The sequence below is a fragment of the Cebus imitator genome, unplaced genomic scaffold (genome assembly GCF_001604975.1).
Source record: "Cebus imitator isolate Cc_AM_T3 unplaced genomic scaffold, Cebus_imitator-1.0 Scaffold216, whole genome shotgun sequence".
Taxonomy (NCBI): domain Eukaryota; kingdom Metazoa; phylum Chordata; class Mammalia; order Primates; family Cebidae; genus Cebus; species Cebus imitator.
In genome coordinates this window covers 1,393,781-1,410,932 of record NW_016107531.1, presented here as the reverse complement: position 1 = coordinate 1,410,932, position 17,152 = coordinate 1,393,781, and the positions used below count along the sequence as shown (strand labels likewise).

General features: G+C 41.3%; 1 protein-coding gene across 4 annotated transcripts in view; it reads left to right on the top strand.

Annotated features, from left to right (window-relative positions):
• Positions 1-17,152, top strand: part of GARNL3 (GTPase activating Rap/RanGAP domain like 3) — a 179,976-nt gene that overhangs the window by 106,290 nt on the left and 56,534 nt on the right. For all 4 annotated transcript variants that reach the window (XM_037745914.1, XM_017549106.2, XM_037745916.1 and 1 more), the window contains 7 exons: positions 51-114; positions 4,847-4,873; positions 10,226-10,301; positions 10,964-11,062; positions 13,228-13,331; positions 14,118-14,226; positions 16,254-16,299. In XM_037745914.1, the coding sequence (XP_037601842.1) occupies positions 51-114; positions 4,847-4,873; positions 10,226-10,301; positions 10,964-11,062; positions 13,228-13,331; positions 14,118-14,226; positions 16,254-16,299 (525 nt within the window). The remainder of the gene's footprint in view (positions 1-50; positions 115-4,846; positions 4,874-10,225; positions 10,302-10,963; positions 11,063-13,227; positions 13,332-14,117; positions 14,227-16,253; positions 16,300-17,152) is intronic.

Sequence of the window (17,152 nt, the reverse complement as noted above, 5' to 3'; positions counted from 1 at the left end):
CATTTAAGTTTCCAGCACGCTGCAGCTCATCCTGTCCATTCTTATTTCAGTGCCATGAATCTGGACAAATTTGAGAAAGGCCCCAGGGAAATTTTTCATCCTGAAATACAAAAGGTAACAGAAAATTTTATGCTTTATAATTGTACGAAATTGATTACAGTGTTGGGTTAGAACTGACAGGTCATCAGTAATCCTTAGCCTAGGATACAAAGCAAAATCACCTATGCAACTTGAAAAAAATCATCATGAAAGAACCTCACACCTACAGTTCTGATTTGCTGGGTTTAGGGTAGGGTCCGGGTATCTTGTTTTTCAGGAGTTCCTGAAGTGATTCTGATGCATAGCCATTCCTGAGAACCACAGAGCTATCCTCAGTCCACAAACCAATATGGTGTACATTCAGAAAATTCTTATTGGCTTAAAAGTCACCCTCTTTACTGAGTAATACAGAATTGTGTGGAATGTTAAAGAGATTTTCTTTTTTTATTTTTTGAGACAGAGTTTCACTCTTGTCGCCCAGGCTGAAGTGTAGTGGCGTGATTTCGACTCACTGAAACCTCTGTCTCCCAGGTTCAAGCGATTCTCCTGCCTCAGCCTCCCAAGTAGCTGGGATTATAGGCACCTGCCACCACACCCAGCTAATTTAGTAAAGATGAGGTTTCACCATGTTGGCCAGGCTGGTCTCAAACTCCTGACATCAGGTGATCCACCCGCTTCAGCCTCCCTAAGTGCTGGGATTACAGGCATGAGCCACCACGCCCGGCCAGGAATGTTAAAGAGATTTTTAAAAAATTAATCAATACAAAACGTGGTTGATTGAGCTCTTATGTAGTACACTGTGCTGCGTACCATCAAGGATAAAAGGTATCCAGAAAGCTATCCCTGTTTTCTTAGGGCTTAATGTTAAGGGAAAACAGTCTGCCTTGGGAAAGAAAAAAAATTTAGTCATAATTTAGGTGATGGCTTATCAGAAAAATGTCAATGAAACTTTTGTCTTGTCGTTATAACCAATTTAGCTTTGAAACTTAGAAACACAGAAATCACTCGTAGTGTGCCTGCCGCGTGTCAAGCTGAGACGAGGGAGGAGGCTGGAGGGGCAGGCTAGAACTTTATCCAGGAGGCAGCAGGGAGCCAGTAGAACCTTTAAGCAGGGAGCATCATGCTCAAATTTGCTTTTTAGGAAAATAATAAGAGGAGGATTTATTGGAACATGAACAGTCTTTGCTTGCATATCTTTAAAATACAGTTAGCTTTCAAAATAAGGTTATCGACTCTCGGCTTATCCCAAATATAGAGTTGTGAATTCCCATATATTTTGTTTTGTTGTAATTTTTTTTTTTTTTTTTTTGAGACGGAGTTTCGCTCTTGTTACCCAGGCTGGAGTGCAATGGCGCCATCTCGGCTCACCGCAACCTCCGCCTCCTGGGTTCAGGCAATTCTCCTGCCTTAGCCTCCTGAGTAGCTGGGATTACAGGCACGCGCCACCATGCCCAGCTAATTTTTTGTAGTTTTAGTAGAGACGGGGTTTCACCCTGTTGACCAGGATGGTCTCCATCTCTTGACCTTGTGATCCACCCGCCTCGGCCTCCCAAAGTGCTGGGATTACAGGCGTGAGCCACTGTTGTAATTTTTTAAGTAGTGTTTATACCCAGCCTCAACCCTAGACAGAAATCAGGCAAAAATGGGTATGTTAGGTTAAACTATAAGTGACTTTAAGCCATCCAGGCTTATTACAAGTGATTCTTTATAACAAATTTTAAAACAAACTAGAATTATAAATATGTCAGCACCAGTGTGCCCTTATTACTTCACTCACATAGGTTATTCTTCCTAATCCTTCTTTAAGCCTTGGTCTGATTCCCCACACCAACTCTGCTTCGCAGACACTGAGCCCCAAAACCTACAGAGCCAGCTCTGTGACACTTCTTTCTGCCTCTTGCTACTCAGCCAGTTCCCTCAGCAGAGGTCATCCCTGCTCAGTCATCCCTGTCTGATTTCTCTAGAAGAGGAAAAAAGAAAAAAAAAAGATATAGCAGCATTCTGCCTATTTATATCACAAGTCTGTGCCTGTTTTTACCAAGAGTACTTTTATGCTTTCCTACATTTGTGTAGGAAAGCATATGGCTTTTTTCCCCTTATAAAAAAGGAACCATTCATGAACTTTCCCCTTGTCCTCTGTGTGTGTGAGTGTGCACATGTGTGTGAGCCTCAGAGATGCAGGGTGAAGGCTGTCATCACATTTCTGTAGGTTTCCCTTAGGAACAGTTGAGCAACAGGCTTTAGGTAGAGAGGAAAGAGTTCTTCAAAATGGTAGGAGCCAAGAGTAAACAGAAGGTGAACCAATTGTGTTACAAAGAAGGCATCTTACCACAAAGAGAGAAGGTGGCTGGTACTGTTTGTAAATGTTATTTGTCTGTTTCTGGCTGCTGTACTGTAGTAACATCTTCCTTGACCAAAATCCAGAAGCAATGTGTGATTAAGCTAGCTTTAAATAGATAGAGAAATCAGGGTATCTATGTGCTTCTTCCTACTTCTATCCATCAAGTTTGTTTCTAGATAGCTGTGACATGTTTCCTAAATGACCAGGTATTTTATAAAAACCTATAGAGCTAAATTTGATTTTTAAAACATTTCTAGGTTTAAAAAAAGTATGTGTAAAATCACTCTCCTATATTCCATATATATGAAAAAAATCAGTGTCAGCCTAAAACTAATGATTAGAATCATGCATACATCTAAAGCAATGCCAGTAGGACTGTATTAAGAAACACCATTACTAGCCAAAATTAAACTTTCTGGGCTAAAATTACACACCAGAAACCAGCAAAAAGAGGACTTAGCTGCACAAATTCAGGAACGAGAATATTTTAAAAATCTGAATCATGTTAAGTGGGACATTGGCAAACCAGGGCAAATTACAGGACCATTCGCTTCTGAACAAATGTAATCCAAAATAAGGAAACTGCAACATAAATGTAACCTGACAGCCTATGACATCCCTCCTGCCTCTACAGCTGAGTGTTGAGACTCTAGCCCTGAGCTCAGCCAGGACTCCTATTGCAAGGCTGTGATTCCTTCGCCCTAGCCCTCTGAGGAGCAGGCTCTATTACCAGGCCAGGGACTGGTTGCAAAACATTTCAGTCCTAATGTTTGCATGGCTAGTGGCAATTGAAAAGCTGAGAGGTGTGACCTTTTTCTTATTCACTGTAGTTAGCATGGAAGGAGGACTGCTGTGGGTGTTAAAATGACTGGTCATGAGATTCAAAGCTGACACAGGCCACATGACCTTAACTGGAGATCCAGTTCCTCCACCTGTGATTCAGGAACAATAAACTGTCCCCTCCATAAATATATATATATATATATATCCCCATAAATATATATAAATATATATTATTTATATATATATATAAATATATATTATTTATATATATATATAAATATATATTATTTATATATATATATAAATATATATACCTACATCAGTAGGTATATATCAGTAGGGTATTTTTATATATTTATTTATTTACTTATTTATACCTACTGATGTACCCATAAAAATTAAAAATGAAAACCACAAGATGTTGAGAAAGATCAAAATAAACCATGGAAAGAGCATTTGATAATGATATATACAGTGACATGCAAACATAAAGTCCCAATATAAAAAATACATAACATAATTTTATTTTTTCCCAGAATTCGGAAATAATACAGCCAGGTGTGGTGGCTCGCACTTGTAATCCCAGCACTTTGGGAGGCTGAGGCAGGAAGACCACTTGAGTCCAGGAATTGGAGACCAGCCTGGGCAACATAGTGGAACCCTGTCTCTACAAATAATACAAAAAAATAGCTGGGTATGATGGTACATGCCCATAATCCCAGCAACTTGTAAAGCTGAGGTGGGAGGATTGCTTGAGCTCAGGAGGTTGAGGCTGCAATGAACCAAGGTTGCACCACTGTGCTCCTGCCTGGGGGACAGAGCCAGATCCTGTTTCTTAAAAAAAAAAGAAAAAGAAAAAAAGAATAAAATAATAAAGATGACTGAGTTCTGAATGAAAGAGGCTTTCTGTTAAATAAAATCCAGGTTTGTGTGCCTTTCATAATTCTTTCAGAATTGCCTGGTCTCCAGCTGACACAGCTCTTCCCCAGAGACTCTAGGGCCAGAAGGAGGGCGAGGGTCCCTCCAGCCGCCCTGCCTCCATCCTGACCCTCGGTGCCTCTGCGCTGTCCCCGTGGCTCACCTGAGCCATTCCTTCCCCCTTCACCCAGCCACAGGGTCCCTGTCAGAGCCTTGGCTTTGGTGACCACTTATCAACCAGAATCTACTTTTTTAGAAGTTCTGGAAAAGATGGGACTTCCTTGTAATAAGTTTACAAACTTTTATATGGAATGACCCAGAATGAAAAGGAAAGTAATTTAAGGTTTATTAAATCTCTGTTGTGTACCAGGTCTTCCACACATACTCACAGTGATCTTTACAGGGGTTAAGACAGATGTTATCCTTGGACCATGGAGAAGGAAGCAGAGACCCAAATAGATTAAATGACGTGTGCTCAAACACACTTAAGGATGCGACAGCAGGGATTCAAAGGATTGTTTAGGTTTGCTGCTCCATGCTGCTCTTACGAGATGGTCTTATAGGGGAAAAAGATCCAAGGCCCTTGGCTCCCATCTTTGTCATAGCTGTTGATTCTTCTTCCCCAAAACAAAGCTCCTATAACCAACTTTTAACATTCTTTTCAAAATGTCAGTGTGAGCAAACCGAAGCTTGGCTTTCACAGCAAGTCAAAACGAAATAATTATTGTCATGCCTGCATGTAACTTTTAAAACTTTATTTGACAGGACTTGCTGGTCCTTGAAGAACAAGAGGTGAGTAATTCTATGGAGATATTTGCCCCTGCTCAGCTCTGCCTCCGTGTTTGTAAATAGACTTCTTTTACTGTAAACCCAGCCTTTGCTTTCTGCCAAACCTCCATGTAGATTTGCATAGTGGGACACATTGCACGGAAAGACCTTACTGGCATGAATTTTAAGGTATATTTTAGAATTTTCTATGCCTCTAGCTACAAAGCTATAAAAACAATCAAACTACTTAAATCTTCCTGGAAACATTTAATGTGTTAAGCTTATGATCAAGGTGAGTAATAAGGTTTTAATTTTCATTAAAGTAGGGTGTTTGTGCTTTATTAGGATGCTCTTCATATACAAAATGCTGAATTTATTTGCATGTTGCCATTCCCTGTTGCCCCCATTAAAAATATAAATATATTGGATTTTCTTTCTTTTTTTTTTTTTTGAGACAGTCTCGCTCTGTTGTCAGGCTGGAGTGCAGTGGCACAATCTCAGCTCACTGTAACCTCCACCTCCCAGGTTCAAGCTATTCTCTTGCTTCAGCCTCCTGATTAGCTGGGACTGCAGGCACGTGCCACCACACCCAGCTAATTTTTGTATTTTTAGTAGAGACGGGGCTTTACCACATTGGTCAGGATGGTCTCAGTCTTTTGATCTGTGCTCTGCCCACCTCGGCCTCCCAAAGTGGTGGGATTACAGATGTGAGCCAACGCACCCGGCCCAATATATTTGAGTTTCGAAATATATAACTAACATAGGAAAATACCTAAAATATTATCAGTAGGCAATGGAGTAAATAAATTATGGTCTATGTAGCTTATGCCTCAGTAAATAGCAATATCTTTTGTCTCATTGCTCAGGCCAAACTTGGAAAAATTCTTAATGCATGTCTTTCTCTCTCCTATATCTAATTTATCAGCACACCCTGGTGACACCTCTTCATAAAATATCCCTAATCCAAACACTTCTCAATACTTCTGGTATGGGGATGCCACCCCATCTTCTCTTGCCTGGGCTCTGCAGAGTCTCCTAACTCTTCTCCTGGGTTCCTCTCTCACCCTCTCGTCTGGTTTCCAGATTATAGCCAATGGTCCTTCTGAAACATGTGGAATCAGGTCATCTCTCTGCTCAAAACTCTAAAGGCTTCCTGTCCCATTCAAAGGGAAGCCCCAGATCCTGACCTTGGCCTGCTGGAGCCTGCAACAATCTGGCCCCACTACCCCTCCAGTCATCATACTAACTATGCTGACTTCCTTATTCTTCCATCTGCTCAGAAAGAGTCTAGGGTTCCCAGGGCTGGGGATGCTTGTTCCCCAGACCTCCAGCTCCTGGGTTCAAGTGATCCTCCCACCTCAGCCTTCTGAGTAGCTAGAACTACAGACTCATACAACCATGCCTGGCTACATTTTTATGCATATTTTGTTCATCTTAGATTTATGTTTGTTGCAGGAGAATTATGGACTCCATATGTAATTTGTAAAAGGCAAAAAGTAAGAATAATCACATTTCTGTTAAAAATTTGAAAAATACAGAAATGCACAAAAGATAAAAGGAAAAAAATCATATGCAGTCACAGAGACAACTACTATTAACATTTTGTTTTATATGCTTGTTATATTTCACATAAAATTAGGATTGTATATAGCTTTTATATCTCAAAATTACTCTCTTCATTAATCCACAGATGTTTATTGAGCGCCCACTGAGTACATGCACAAGCCTGTTGTAACAAACAGTAGAGAAAATGTACCAATGCGGAATGTGAACGTGCCCCCTGCCTCGACTTCACCACTTCTAGCCCCTGAAAGAATGCCTGTTAACTGTTTATTGCTTCCTCCTCTGCTTTTTTTTGAAACTCCCAAGTTTTGAAAAATAAATGGCTGATCTCTTTATTTCTCAATTTTATTTCCTTGTTAAGGAAATATTAGCTTGAGGCAACAGTAATCACTTGTCATGACAACTTGAGGTGTGAGCAATGGCCATGATCCTCCAGAGCTTGTCTGAGAGCTATGTGGCAAGGCATTCTATTTAATCCTGCTGCTTTTCTACTTGGACTAATCGGGAGCATTTTTCCCAATTCCAGCCTATTCTAGTGGTAAACTATTAGCTGCAAAGATGGGCAGGGAACACAAACAATACTAGTGAGGCTCCCGAAAGGTTAGCATGTTGGTAAAGTGATGGCAGTGTCCTGAAACGCATGTTTTGTTTGCTGCATAGAGAGGCACCCCCATGAGAGAACACAGCATCCCAAGCTGTAATACACATGGAGAGAGGAGAGATGGATAGGAACGTGTGGAACCCTAGAAGTATGGAGGCGTTGCCTAAACAGGAGTAACAAGGAACCAGGGATGTCTCATTTTGAATAAGGCCATCATTTCTCAGTTCCAAAAAATTCTTCTGGAATCATTGGGACTTGACTTTCCCCTCATACTTTGCTTTTCTCAGAAGAACGGTAATTCATAGCATGCTACTAATTTCCAAGAATGTGACTTCACATTGGTTTGTAATCAGGTTGAGTTTTGTCTTATAAAATTTAAAACTTAGAAAATGTAAATTTCATCCAAGCAGGAATGACAGATGTGACCTTATCTATAAATTGCATGTTTGAGCAGGACTTACATCCCGAGAAAACCAGTGCCTGTGGATTCCCTCTAGCAGCACCTCCCTCCAGGGGCCCAGGTCTGGCCTTGAGACCTTGAGAGCTCTGAATGGCTGGTTAAAATGTTATCTGTTACAGTCCAGTTGCCCAAGATCAAACTATCCCCTCCTAAAATATGAAATAACTCATTACAATGAGCCATACCTTGATTTCTGGAAATAGGTGAAAACTGTTAGTCATAGACATCATTTGTGAAGTCCTGGACACCATGTTACCTAAATGAGGCCCTATAAATAGGTTCAAGTACTTAACAAGGCCTGTGTAAGACCAGTCTTTCTGGAATCTCCACTTGAAGCAGGAAAAATTCATTTAATTTGTCATTTACACTGGGACCCTTTGAGAGTAATTATTAATAACATCAGGACAATAGATAAAACAGATATTACTTTATGTGCTTTTTAAGGGATCCTTGAGACATGTGCTTACTGTCATCACTTCCAAAACAGAGAAAGAAAAGTTACAAACTATAAAACCCTAAAGTGAATAGAGGTCCTTGAAAAAATTCCAAGAAATTTATCAAAAGCTAGTTAGTGAGGAAGCAGTGATCATTTGGAGACATTGTTTGAAAAATAAGTTGTTTTTGACCAAGTTTTTTTTTTTCTCATTATGCATATGGTCACTTATGTCATTAATACTTATTAATCTTTTCCAATGTACTGTGGTCAGCACTAGGGACTCAGCGGAAAGGAAACAGTGTATGATCTCTCCTGCACAGGACTCAGGTTCTAGTGGTAGAAACGGACAAATATGCAAGTTCAATGAAAGATTTATAGAGTATGAATAGTGCTTTGAGGAGAAGAAACAAGGTGCTCTGATGGAGAATAACAGCAGGAAGGAGAGTGGCTTTATATGGGGAGACCAGGAAAGGCCACTCTGGAAATTGACACTTGAGCTGAAACCTGCATAATGGGAGACAGCCGGCCATCCCTGGAACTGTGGAAGAGTCCAGGTGAAGGGGTCAGTTTGGAATGTCCTCCCTCTTCATAATTCTATGTAGAAAACTACTGTTCGTGATGGGTGTGCATCTCAGGTGCGTTGTGGACAAAAAAATGTTTAGATGCACAGCCTAAGAACTTGGATTTTCAGATTCTTAATTCTCCCAGATCTAGCTATCCTGAATGCTGGCAATTGCCTTGACCTCCCACCTCTGACCCACTGGCTAATATGCTTTAAATGTCTTTTTCCCTTGTCTATCTTTAAGTGACCACCAAGAATTTCTCCATCTAGTGGTGAGTCAACGAACCTTGTAGGTTGATTATCTTACAACATTAGATTTTGTGTTTATTATGAAATACTCAGGTGCACAAAAAAAAATAGAGAAAATAACATAACGAAGACCTATGAAACCACTACTGACGGCCTGGTGGCTCACACCTGTAATCCCAGCACTTTGGAATTTCCAAGGCAGGCATTTGCCTGAGGTCAGGAGTTCAATACCAGTCTGGCCAACTTGGTGAAACCCTACCTCTACTAAAAATATAAAAAAATCAGTAGGACGTCGTGGCGTGCCCTGTAATCCCAGCTACTCGGGAGGCTGAGGCAGGGGACTATTGCTTGAACCAGAGAGGTGGAGATTGCAGTGAGCCAAGATCATGCCACTGCACTCCAGCCTGGATGACAGTGTAAGACTCTGAGAAAATAATAATAATAATAATAATAATAATAAAACACTACCCAATTTAAGAAAAAACATTAAAAACTGGGCATGGTGGCTCATGCCTGTAATCCCAGCACTTTGGGAGGCCGAGGTGGGTGGATCACCTGAGGTCGGGAGTTTGAGACCAGCCTGACCAACATGGAGAAACCCCATCTCTACTAAAAATACAAAATTAACCAAGCAGAGTGCCGCATGCCTGTAATCCCAGCCACTCGGGAGACTGAGGCAGGAGAATTGCTTCAATCCAGGAGGCAGAGGTTGTGGTGAGCCAAGATCACACCATTGCGCTCCAGCCTGGGCAACAAGAGCAAAACTCTGTCTCAAAAAAAAAAAAAATTATAATTGAGGCCCTGTTTACCACTCCCTGACCCTGTTCCTCTGTCTTCCCCCCTTCCCTGTGGAAGCTGCTATTTATCATTTATCATTTCCACCAGATCAGAATTAATTCAGTTTAAAGTTGGAGATGGTAGACTGCACATTTGTACCAGCTACTGCTTGCTTGGCTTGGGCTTTTTTTTTTGCACAGCTGTTTTTTGACTTCTTCAGATTAAATATCTTTAGGAATTGGGAAAAACGAGCTTTTAGTATGAATTGCCTGTAATTTCCATTTCTGTTTCTAAAAGAGTCCACAATATATCAGTCTGAGATTATGTTAAGCTTTGAATTATAACAAACTCTTCTTCTCTGACTGGGATTTGGGCTGTCGCTCTTGGGTTGATTGGAAGATGGTGCCAGGCCTGTGAGTTACTATGGCCATTTGTTGAAATCCTGTTTTGCTGCGGAATAGAACTGCTATCCTAAAGATGCCATTAATAATGAAATTACAAATGAACTAATTCATAAAGGCATATAGTCTCAACCATAAACTGTAAATACTGTAAAAATGAAGGAATGATTGTTGTTAACATTGGTCAAAACCCAGATGGATGGGAGGAAGGGATCTCCCGACTGTTCATCCTGGTGACTGCCATTGTGCTAAGTCACAAACAGCACATCTCAGAACTATTTATGCTTTGATGATAAAGTTAACTGTAACCCCTTTTGTTATCCTAAGGGCTCTGTGAATTTCAAGTTTGGGGTTCTTTTTGCCAAAGACGGGCAGCTCACTGACGATGAGATGTTCAGCAATGGTGAGTGATCTCCTCCCACTCTCTGCTGCCAGAGACCCTGTCCTGCCTTGTTGCATTCTTACCAGTTGGAGCTGAACTTATCTGTTGAGTCGGAGTCTTTAATACAAGGAGACAGTTTTACACCATTTCAGGGTGAATTTTGTAGGGCTGTTGTTTTGTTCATTTGGCAAATATTTATTGACCACCTTGTTAGTACCCAGTCGCCGTTTTGGGCACTGGAGAGACAGAATAACATATGGGATTTGGAGAATTTGGTTCTACATGGTCCCAAGAGCAGTGGAAGATTTTTCTGTGATTTTTATGAGAGGGAGAATTATAAAATGGTGTCATCTTCCTAGTATTTAGCACTTTTCATGTTAAATACCTACTTATTCTGAATATAAGCAGTAATAACATTTTCATTTTGCAATATTAAACACCTGTGGTCCCAGTCTGGCAGTAGTAAGCTGGGTTCATCTGGTTCTATAGTTTTCCTTTCCTTGGAATCCTGAAAACTGTGGGACTTCCTCATGGTCCTCAAGAAGGAAATGTGACTTACCCATGCTGTATACCATGCATATATTGGCAGAGCCTCGTTAATTTTCCGGTGATTCTGGTGCATAGTTAGAAAATCAGGACTTGTTGATGCCCATACTTTCTTCATACTCTACCTCTTCCTGCAGAAATTGGAAGCGAGGCTTTTCAAAAATTTTTAAATCTCCTGGGTGACACAATCACTCTAAAGGGCTGGATGGGCTACCGTGGCGGTCTGGATACCAAAAGTAAGCCTACCTCTTGATCTGTTCTGTTGTAATTTCTGTAACTTTTGTAAGTCAGCCTGATCTGTGTCTGAACTTATACCTAAGATGGGGGAAGAGATGGACAAGAGACGACTGGAGGGAAGTCAGCATCACACCCTGTTCAGCATGGAGTCATGGACCTGTTTGGCACTTCCATTGAGCTTTGTAAAACTAGATCAGCCCTCACAGCCCTGGACAGTGTCAGAAGTCCTGGTCTGCCCATGAATATTACTGGCTCAGCAGTATCTGTGTGCCAGGACTCTGCTGGGCTCTGGGGATATCAAAGTGGATAAACCAACATGGGTCCTCCTTTCTAGGAGTCTACAGGAGCACAGATGTTATGCGGATAATTATCAAATGATTTAGCACTAAGTACTGAGGGCAATTAAGAAGAAAAAGTACAGAGTGCTATGGGGCATTTTGCCTAAGCTGGGGGATTAGGGAAGGTTTCCCTGAAATTTTTTGAGACCAGAGGGAGGGGTGAGTAGGAGTTAATTAGAGGGTCTCAAGGGGAGAAGAGAATTCCAAGCAAAGAGAACATCTGTGAAGTCCTTGAGGTAGAAAAGAACATGTTGTATTCTAGAAACTAAGAGAATTTGTTTATGGCTGGAGGGAATGAGGCACTCAGAATGATGCAATATGTCCTGGAGTAGGAGAGCGGGCATGACCCTGCAGGGAGTTTGAGGTTTTATTAATAAGTTAGGATTTTATTTTCTGTCAGTAAGAGTTTTCAAGTAGGGGAGTGATGAGATTGGATCTGTACCTTTGAGCAGACAGGGAAGGCAGAGGAGAAGCCTGCTCTCAAAGGCTGTTACAACAGTCCAAACAAGAGATAGGGTTGCCTTGGGAGAGGGCTGCAGGTCAGAAGGGAGACAGGAGGACTAATTCAAGAGCCATTTTCATGGTAGAATTGGCAAGTGGAGGATGAAAGAGGAGAGAGTAGTCAAAGTCACTTCAGGATTTCTGCCTGGGTAGCTGGGTGAGAGTGGCACCAGCAGTGAGATTGGAAACACCGGAAAGGAAGCATTTTGGGGATGGGGGCCTGCGTGGGGGAAGGTAGGTCAGATTACAAGCTTAGGTTTGGAAGCACTTTCACCATCTCATTTTTGTGTAGCATTGCTAGATTTTCCCTTTGTTTTTGGTTTTTTTTTTTTTTTTTTTTTTTTTTTTTTTTTTTTTTTTTTTTTTTTTTTTTTTTTTTTTTTTTTTTTTTTTTTTTTTTTGCTTTATTTGATCTTCACAGTTGGTCCTTGAGGTAAGTCAGGCAGGGAATGTGAGGCTCTTTTGGCCAAATAGTGATAGGCTTCAAGTCCAGGTACTCTCACCCCCTGGGAGCCTCATCTTCCCACCACAGCATCACAGATTCTGAATTTGGAAGAGCTAAGTGTACCTTAACTGACAGATGCAGGGATGAAGTCCCAGTTGTCAGGCTCCAGCTTCACTGAACACACATAAAGTGCGTGTGGTAAATTCTTCAATGCCTGACGCTCATACCCTCACTGGCAACCCTCAGCCTCTCCATTAGGTCATAACCACCATCCACTGAGCCCTTGATACAGCCAGGCATTCTGCTAAGCATTTTGCAAATATAGTCTCATTGAGTCTCCCCAGTATCCCTAGGAGTTACATGTGATTTTTATCCTTATTTTCAAATTAAGGAACTGAGGCTTAGAGAGAAGTAACTTGTCAAAAGCCACATAGCCAATGGCAGCTTGAATCCAAGTCGGCCTAATTGTAAAGCCTGTACTTCTAATCACAATACAGTTCTGTCACAGATGCCACTTCCTTTTGGTTTATGGACATAATTGTGTTATCTTGTGTTAATTTAATTCTGTACCGACCACCGTAACTGTAGGGCAGGGAAGTGCAATACTCTCTTCTTTACCGTGGACTTCTTATGACCTCCTCCATTCTGAGGCAAGGAATGAATCAGATAGCAAGTGAACTTAAGGGGACAGGAAGAGGCCTTTCCATGTGGGGTGTCGCATCAAGTGGAGGGTTGTTGCTTGCTTCCATGCAGGTGGATAATCCAGACTGATCTTTGAGAATGTCCTGTGTACTGTATTTTCCTAGTCTGCAAATGAAAACACTTTCCTTATGGCTCTGGAATTCTCTGTGCTCACTAAATGCATGTTTGTATTTTGCAGATGATACCACAGGGATACATTCAGTTTATACTGTGTACCAAGGGCATGAGATCATGTTTCATGTTTCCACCATGTTGCCATATTCCAAAGAGAACAAGCAGCAGGTACATGTGAACATACAAACCATCTAGTGATGTGAGTGTGGAGAGGGCACCATTATGATTCCATAGAATTAGAGGCTGTGTCAGTTAACATATGAGCTGAACTGCAGCCACCAGTTTAGGGATGCTTTTGGCAGTCTGTTTTGGAACTTTCAAAAAATCTTAAGAAGAGCTGTTCTCACTGGTGCTGTCAGCTTAGAGAAATAAGGGGTCAGAGATGATAATGTGCGTGTTTATGTATAAACATGTATAGGTATTTGTATGTGCACGAGTGTGGTTTCATACTCTTTTTTTCTCTCTGTCTTTTTTTTTAATATCTTTGATTTACACATTCTCCTATCTAACATGGACTCTTGAGAGACTATTTTATATAGATACTACCTTTTCTCCATGACACCTCTAAGTGTGCCTTGTGTCTTGTCAAAATGAGACTATGCAAGACATAGCATAAGTTGGGTCCTGCATGATGGTTGACAAGTATTGTTTTCAGGTCACTGCAGGAAGTTAACACTGAATGTCTACCTGGGCTGTGCCAGGCTGGGAAGAAATCTCTAACTAAGATACTCCTCACCCACCCCAGAGCTTGGTCACTGAGACAGGAACAGAGGAAATGGGTTGGAGAACAAGGGCCTAGGCTGGCAAAACATGGGAGGCTGAAGTCTAAGATGTCTGAAGTTCAGGGCTCTGTCATAGTGACTGTGGTTTGTTGTATTGGATTATGTTTTTTAACTCTGTGAATGTGCCATGTTTGAGAGTCTTTCTCAGTGATGTTATTTATGCTTACTACAGGTGGAAAGGAAACGCCACATTGGAAACGATATCGTCACCATTGTGTTCCAAGAAGGGGAGGAATCTTCTCCTGCCTTTAAGCCTTCCATGATCCGCTCCCACTTTACACGTATCCTGGGACTTTGTAAATGCTCCAGCGTGGCGACCTGTGCTTCAGCCTCATTAGACTTCTATAACCCTTAAGCCAAATCTTGTCATGGACTTGTTTTGTAATTCTAGATTTAGACCCACTTTTTGGGAATTTTTCCTAAGCATTGTATATAGTTCCCTCTTCCTCTCTCCTTCTATTTCAGTAGTAGATGGATTAATTCCCAAAGAATTCTTGACTCCTGAAATACGGTTCTTTTCCTCAGGTAGTCTATAAAATGAGGGAAACTTTCTGCCATCCTTTAGTAATAAACAAAGCAGAAGAATTATAGGTAGTGAATTATCTGAGAAATTTGCTTTAGGCATAAAAACTTGTAAGTTAAGATAAAAGGCCAAAATCATTTTCCTTGTTGATTTAAGCCCTGGCAATAGCTAGCTGCTGCATTACCATCTCTTGAAATTTGAGAAATGGAATTAATAGTATTTTTATCTGATTCCTCTAATCTCTGTTCAGCTCATATTGCTGGCAAAGTCCAGCAATAGGGCTGAAGTTCCTATGGTGTCTGAGCTCAGTTCTACCAAACAGGCATGGGCCATGAGCTTGGCCCACCCAGCAGACTCACTGGCCACTCAGTTGTGGCCCTGGTGCTCTGAGTCCCAAGCCATGACAGCATAACCCAAAGTTGATGGCTCTACTGGTTGTACATAATAAGCAAAAGGCAACAAATCAGCATTTTCAGAATAAATTATACTTGAGTTACTCATTTCCCTGGAGGCTCCAAGTAAACATGTTTGGAGACAGGCCCACTATGACTCATTGCATCTGGAGACTTGGACTTGTTCCCTGTAACATAAAAATAGAGGATGGAAGTAAGTGTTTGAACGTTAACAATTTCCAAACTTTCTTCCATGAGGCTGGGAAGAAAACGATTCGTACTTGCACCTTGGTTAGAATTTTCTCCTCTTTTCATCCCTGTTTTCTGAGTAATAGCTTCTCCTGTCCCCTGGGATTTAGGACTAATATTTCCCCTTTCTAGAGGTGGTTCTTCTTGTATAACAGAAGACTTCTCCAACTTTATAGCAGAAGTGGCAGTCAGGTAACTGTTCAGGTGATTGAGAGGTAGTCGTTTTTTATAATTTTCCTGAGATACACATTTTAGATTTGTTTCTGAAAAGGGGCAAGCAGATCATTAAGGCAGATTCATTCCAGGGAGCCTAGGAATGGAGACACTAAGGGATCAATGGCTTCACAGTCCTAGCTAAGACAGAGGGTAGGAGATAGTGGGTGGAGGTGGGAGAGTGGGTGGAGGTGGGAGGGGAGGAAGAAGAGTAGGAGAAAGGAAGAAGCTGGATGGATTCTTTCCAGCTATTTTAGACTCCGCAAACCCCAGCACAAGCTAAGTAGATTCTGCTCAGAATCTGCCACCAGCTATGACAGGCTTGTTTTGTTTTGTCTACCAAACCCAAAACGAGAGAAAGGGAAGGTGTTCAGCGAAACATTTAAATTGCTTTCCCTTTCCAAACGTGTGAGATGAAATGTATTACTAATTTCCTATTGGGATCTTGTTTGTATTTCCAGGCCTGGGAACCGTTCCTTTTGCTTTGCTGACTGCTTAGTTGTTTAATAGCTATATTTCTGTTGCTTTTCTGACAGCTTTGGAAATTTATCACTTTCCCCCAAAGGAGGCACACACAAACATTGAACCTACTCATGGTGCTATCACATAAGGCTCCCTGGGCTGTCGCTTGGAAAGAAGTACAGGTTCTGTCCTAAGCTAAGAGTGATAGGTGCCCTAACCACAGAAGCGCTGGTCAAGAATGACTCTGCACAAGGGATTTTCTTTTTCTTTTTTTTTTTTTTGAGACGGAGTTTCCCTCTTGTTACCCAGGCTGGAGTGCAATGGCGCGATCTCGGCTCACCGCAACCTCCACCTCCTGAGTTCAGGCAATTCTCCTGCCTCAGCCTCCTGAGTATAAGGGATTTTCAGAGCACAAGCTGTCAGTTGTGAGCATCAGTGTTGTGATTAGTTCCCTTAACCATGACCACAGATATTTTTGCCTTAGTGAGGTATGATCAACAAAATGACAATTACAGGTAGGTAATGACTTTGTCTCGATTGCTTGTTCTTATTCTCATGCTTGTTGACTTAGCATTGATTTTTTTATAAGACTCTTGATATATGTATTTCTTGATTGATTTAATATGAGTGCCCTCACCTTACAAAACTTTCTTCAAGGCCACCATCTCCTTAGGAAACATTTACTCCATCCAGTGTTGTTCCATGCAGGGGACCCAGGGCTCAGGGTTAGTTTGATATTTTATTGTACTTTACCATGGGAACAGGTTTGATATATTTGCTCTTCATCAGAGTATCCTCTTTCCTAGTCTACATTCTTGCCTGCTTGTCTTTTTGTTCTCAGATATTAATCTGTTAAAAGGTATTATGTTGTAAAAAGAACCTGGACTTTGAGCCAAATAGATTTGGGTTTGAATCCCAGCTCTATAATTTATTTGAAGCTTCGAAAAAAATATTTTATCTTCTTGGAGTCTCAAGCATTCTGTGTAGAGTGAAGGTAATGACACTACCCTGGCAGATGTAGTGAGAATCAGAGGCAATGCTGTGTCTTAAAATACCATGTACACTGCCTGGTATGTGGCAGGTGGCCATTGCTATTCTTCCTGGGTGCCTGGCTTGATGGATTGGACCATGAAGGAGTCAGGAAGATTTGGTCTTTGCTCTCAAAGCACATTGACTAAGCTGGAGGGGAAAGCAAGTTGGTGGCCTTGGCTCTGGCAGACCAGAGGAGTCACTCCTGCCATGGAACAGATATTCCTGACATATTCCATATGTGACTGGACAAATGGAAGGACAGAATAGTGGTATATTAGTTCATTTTCACATTGCTGATAAAAACATGCCTGAGACTGGGAAGAAAAAGAGGTTTAA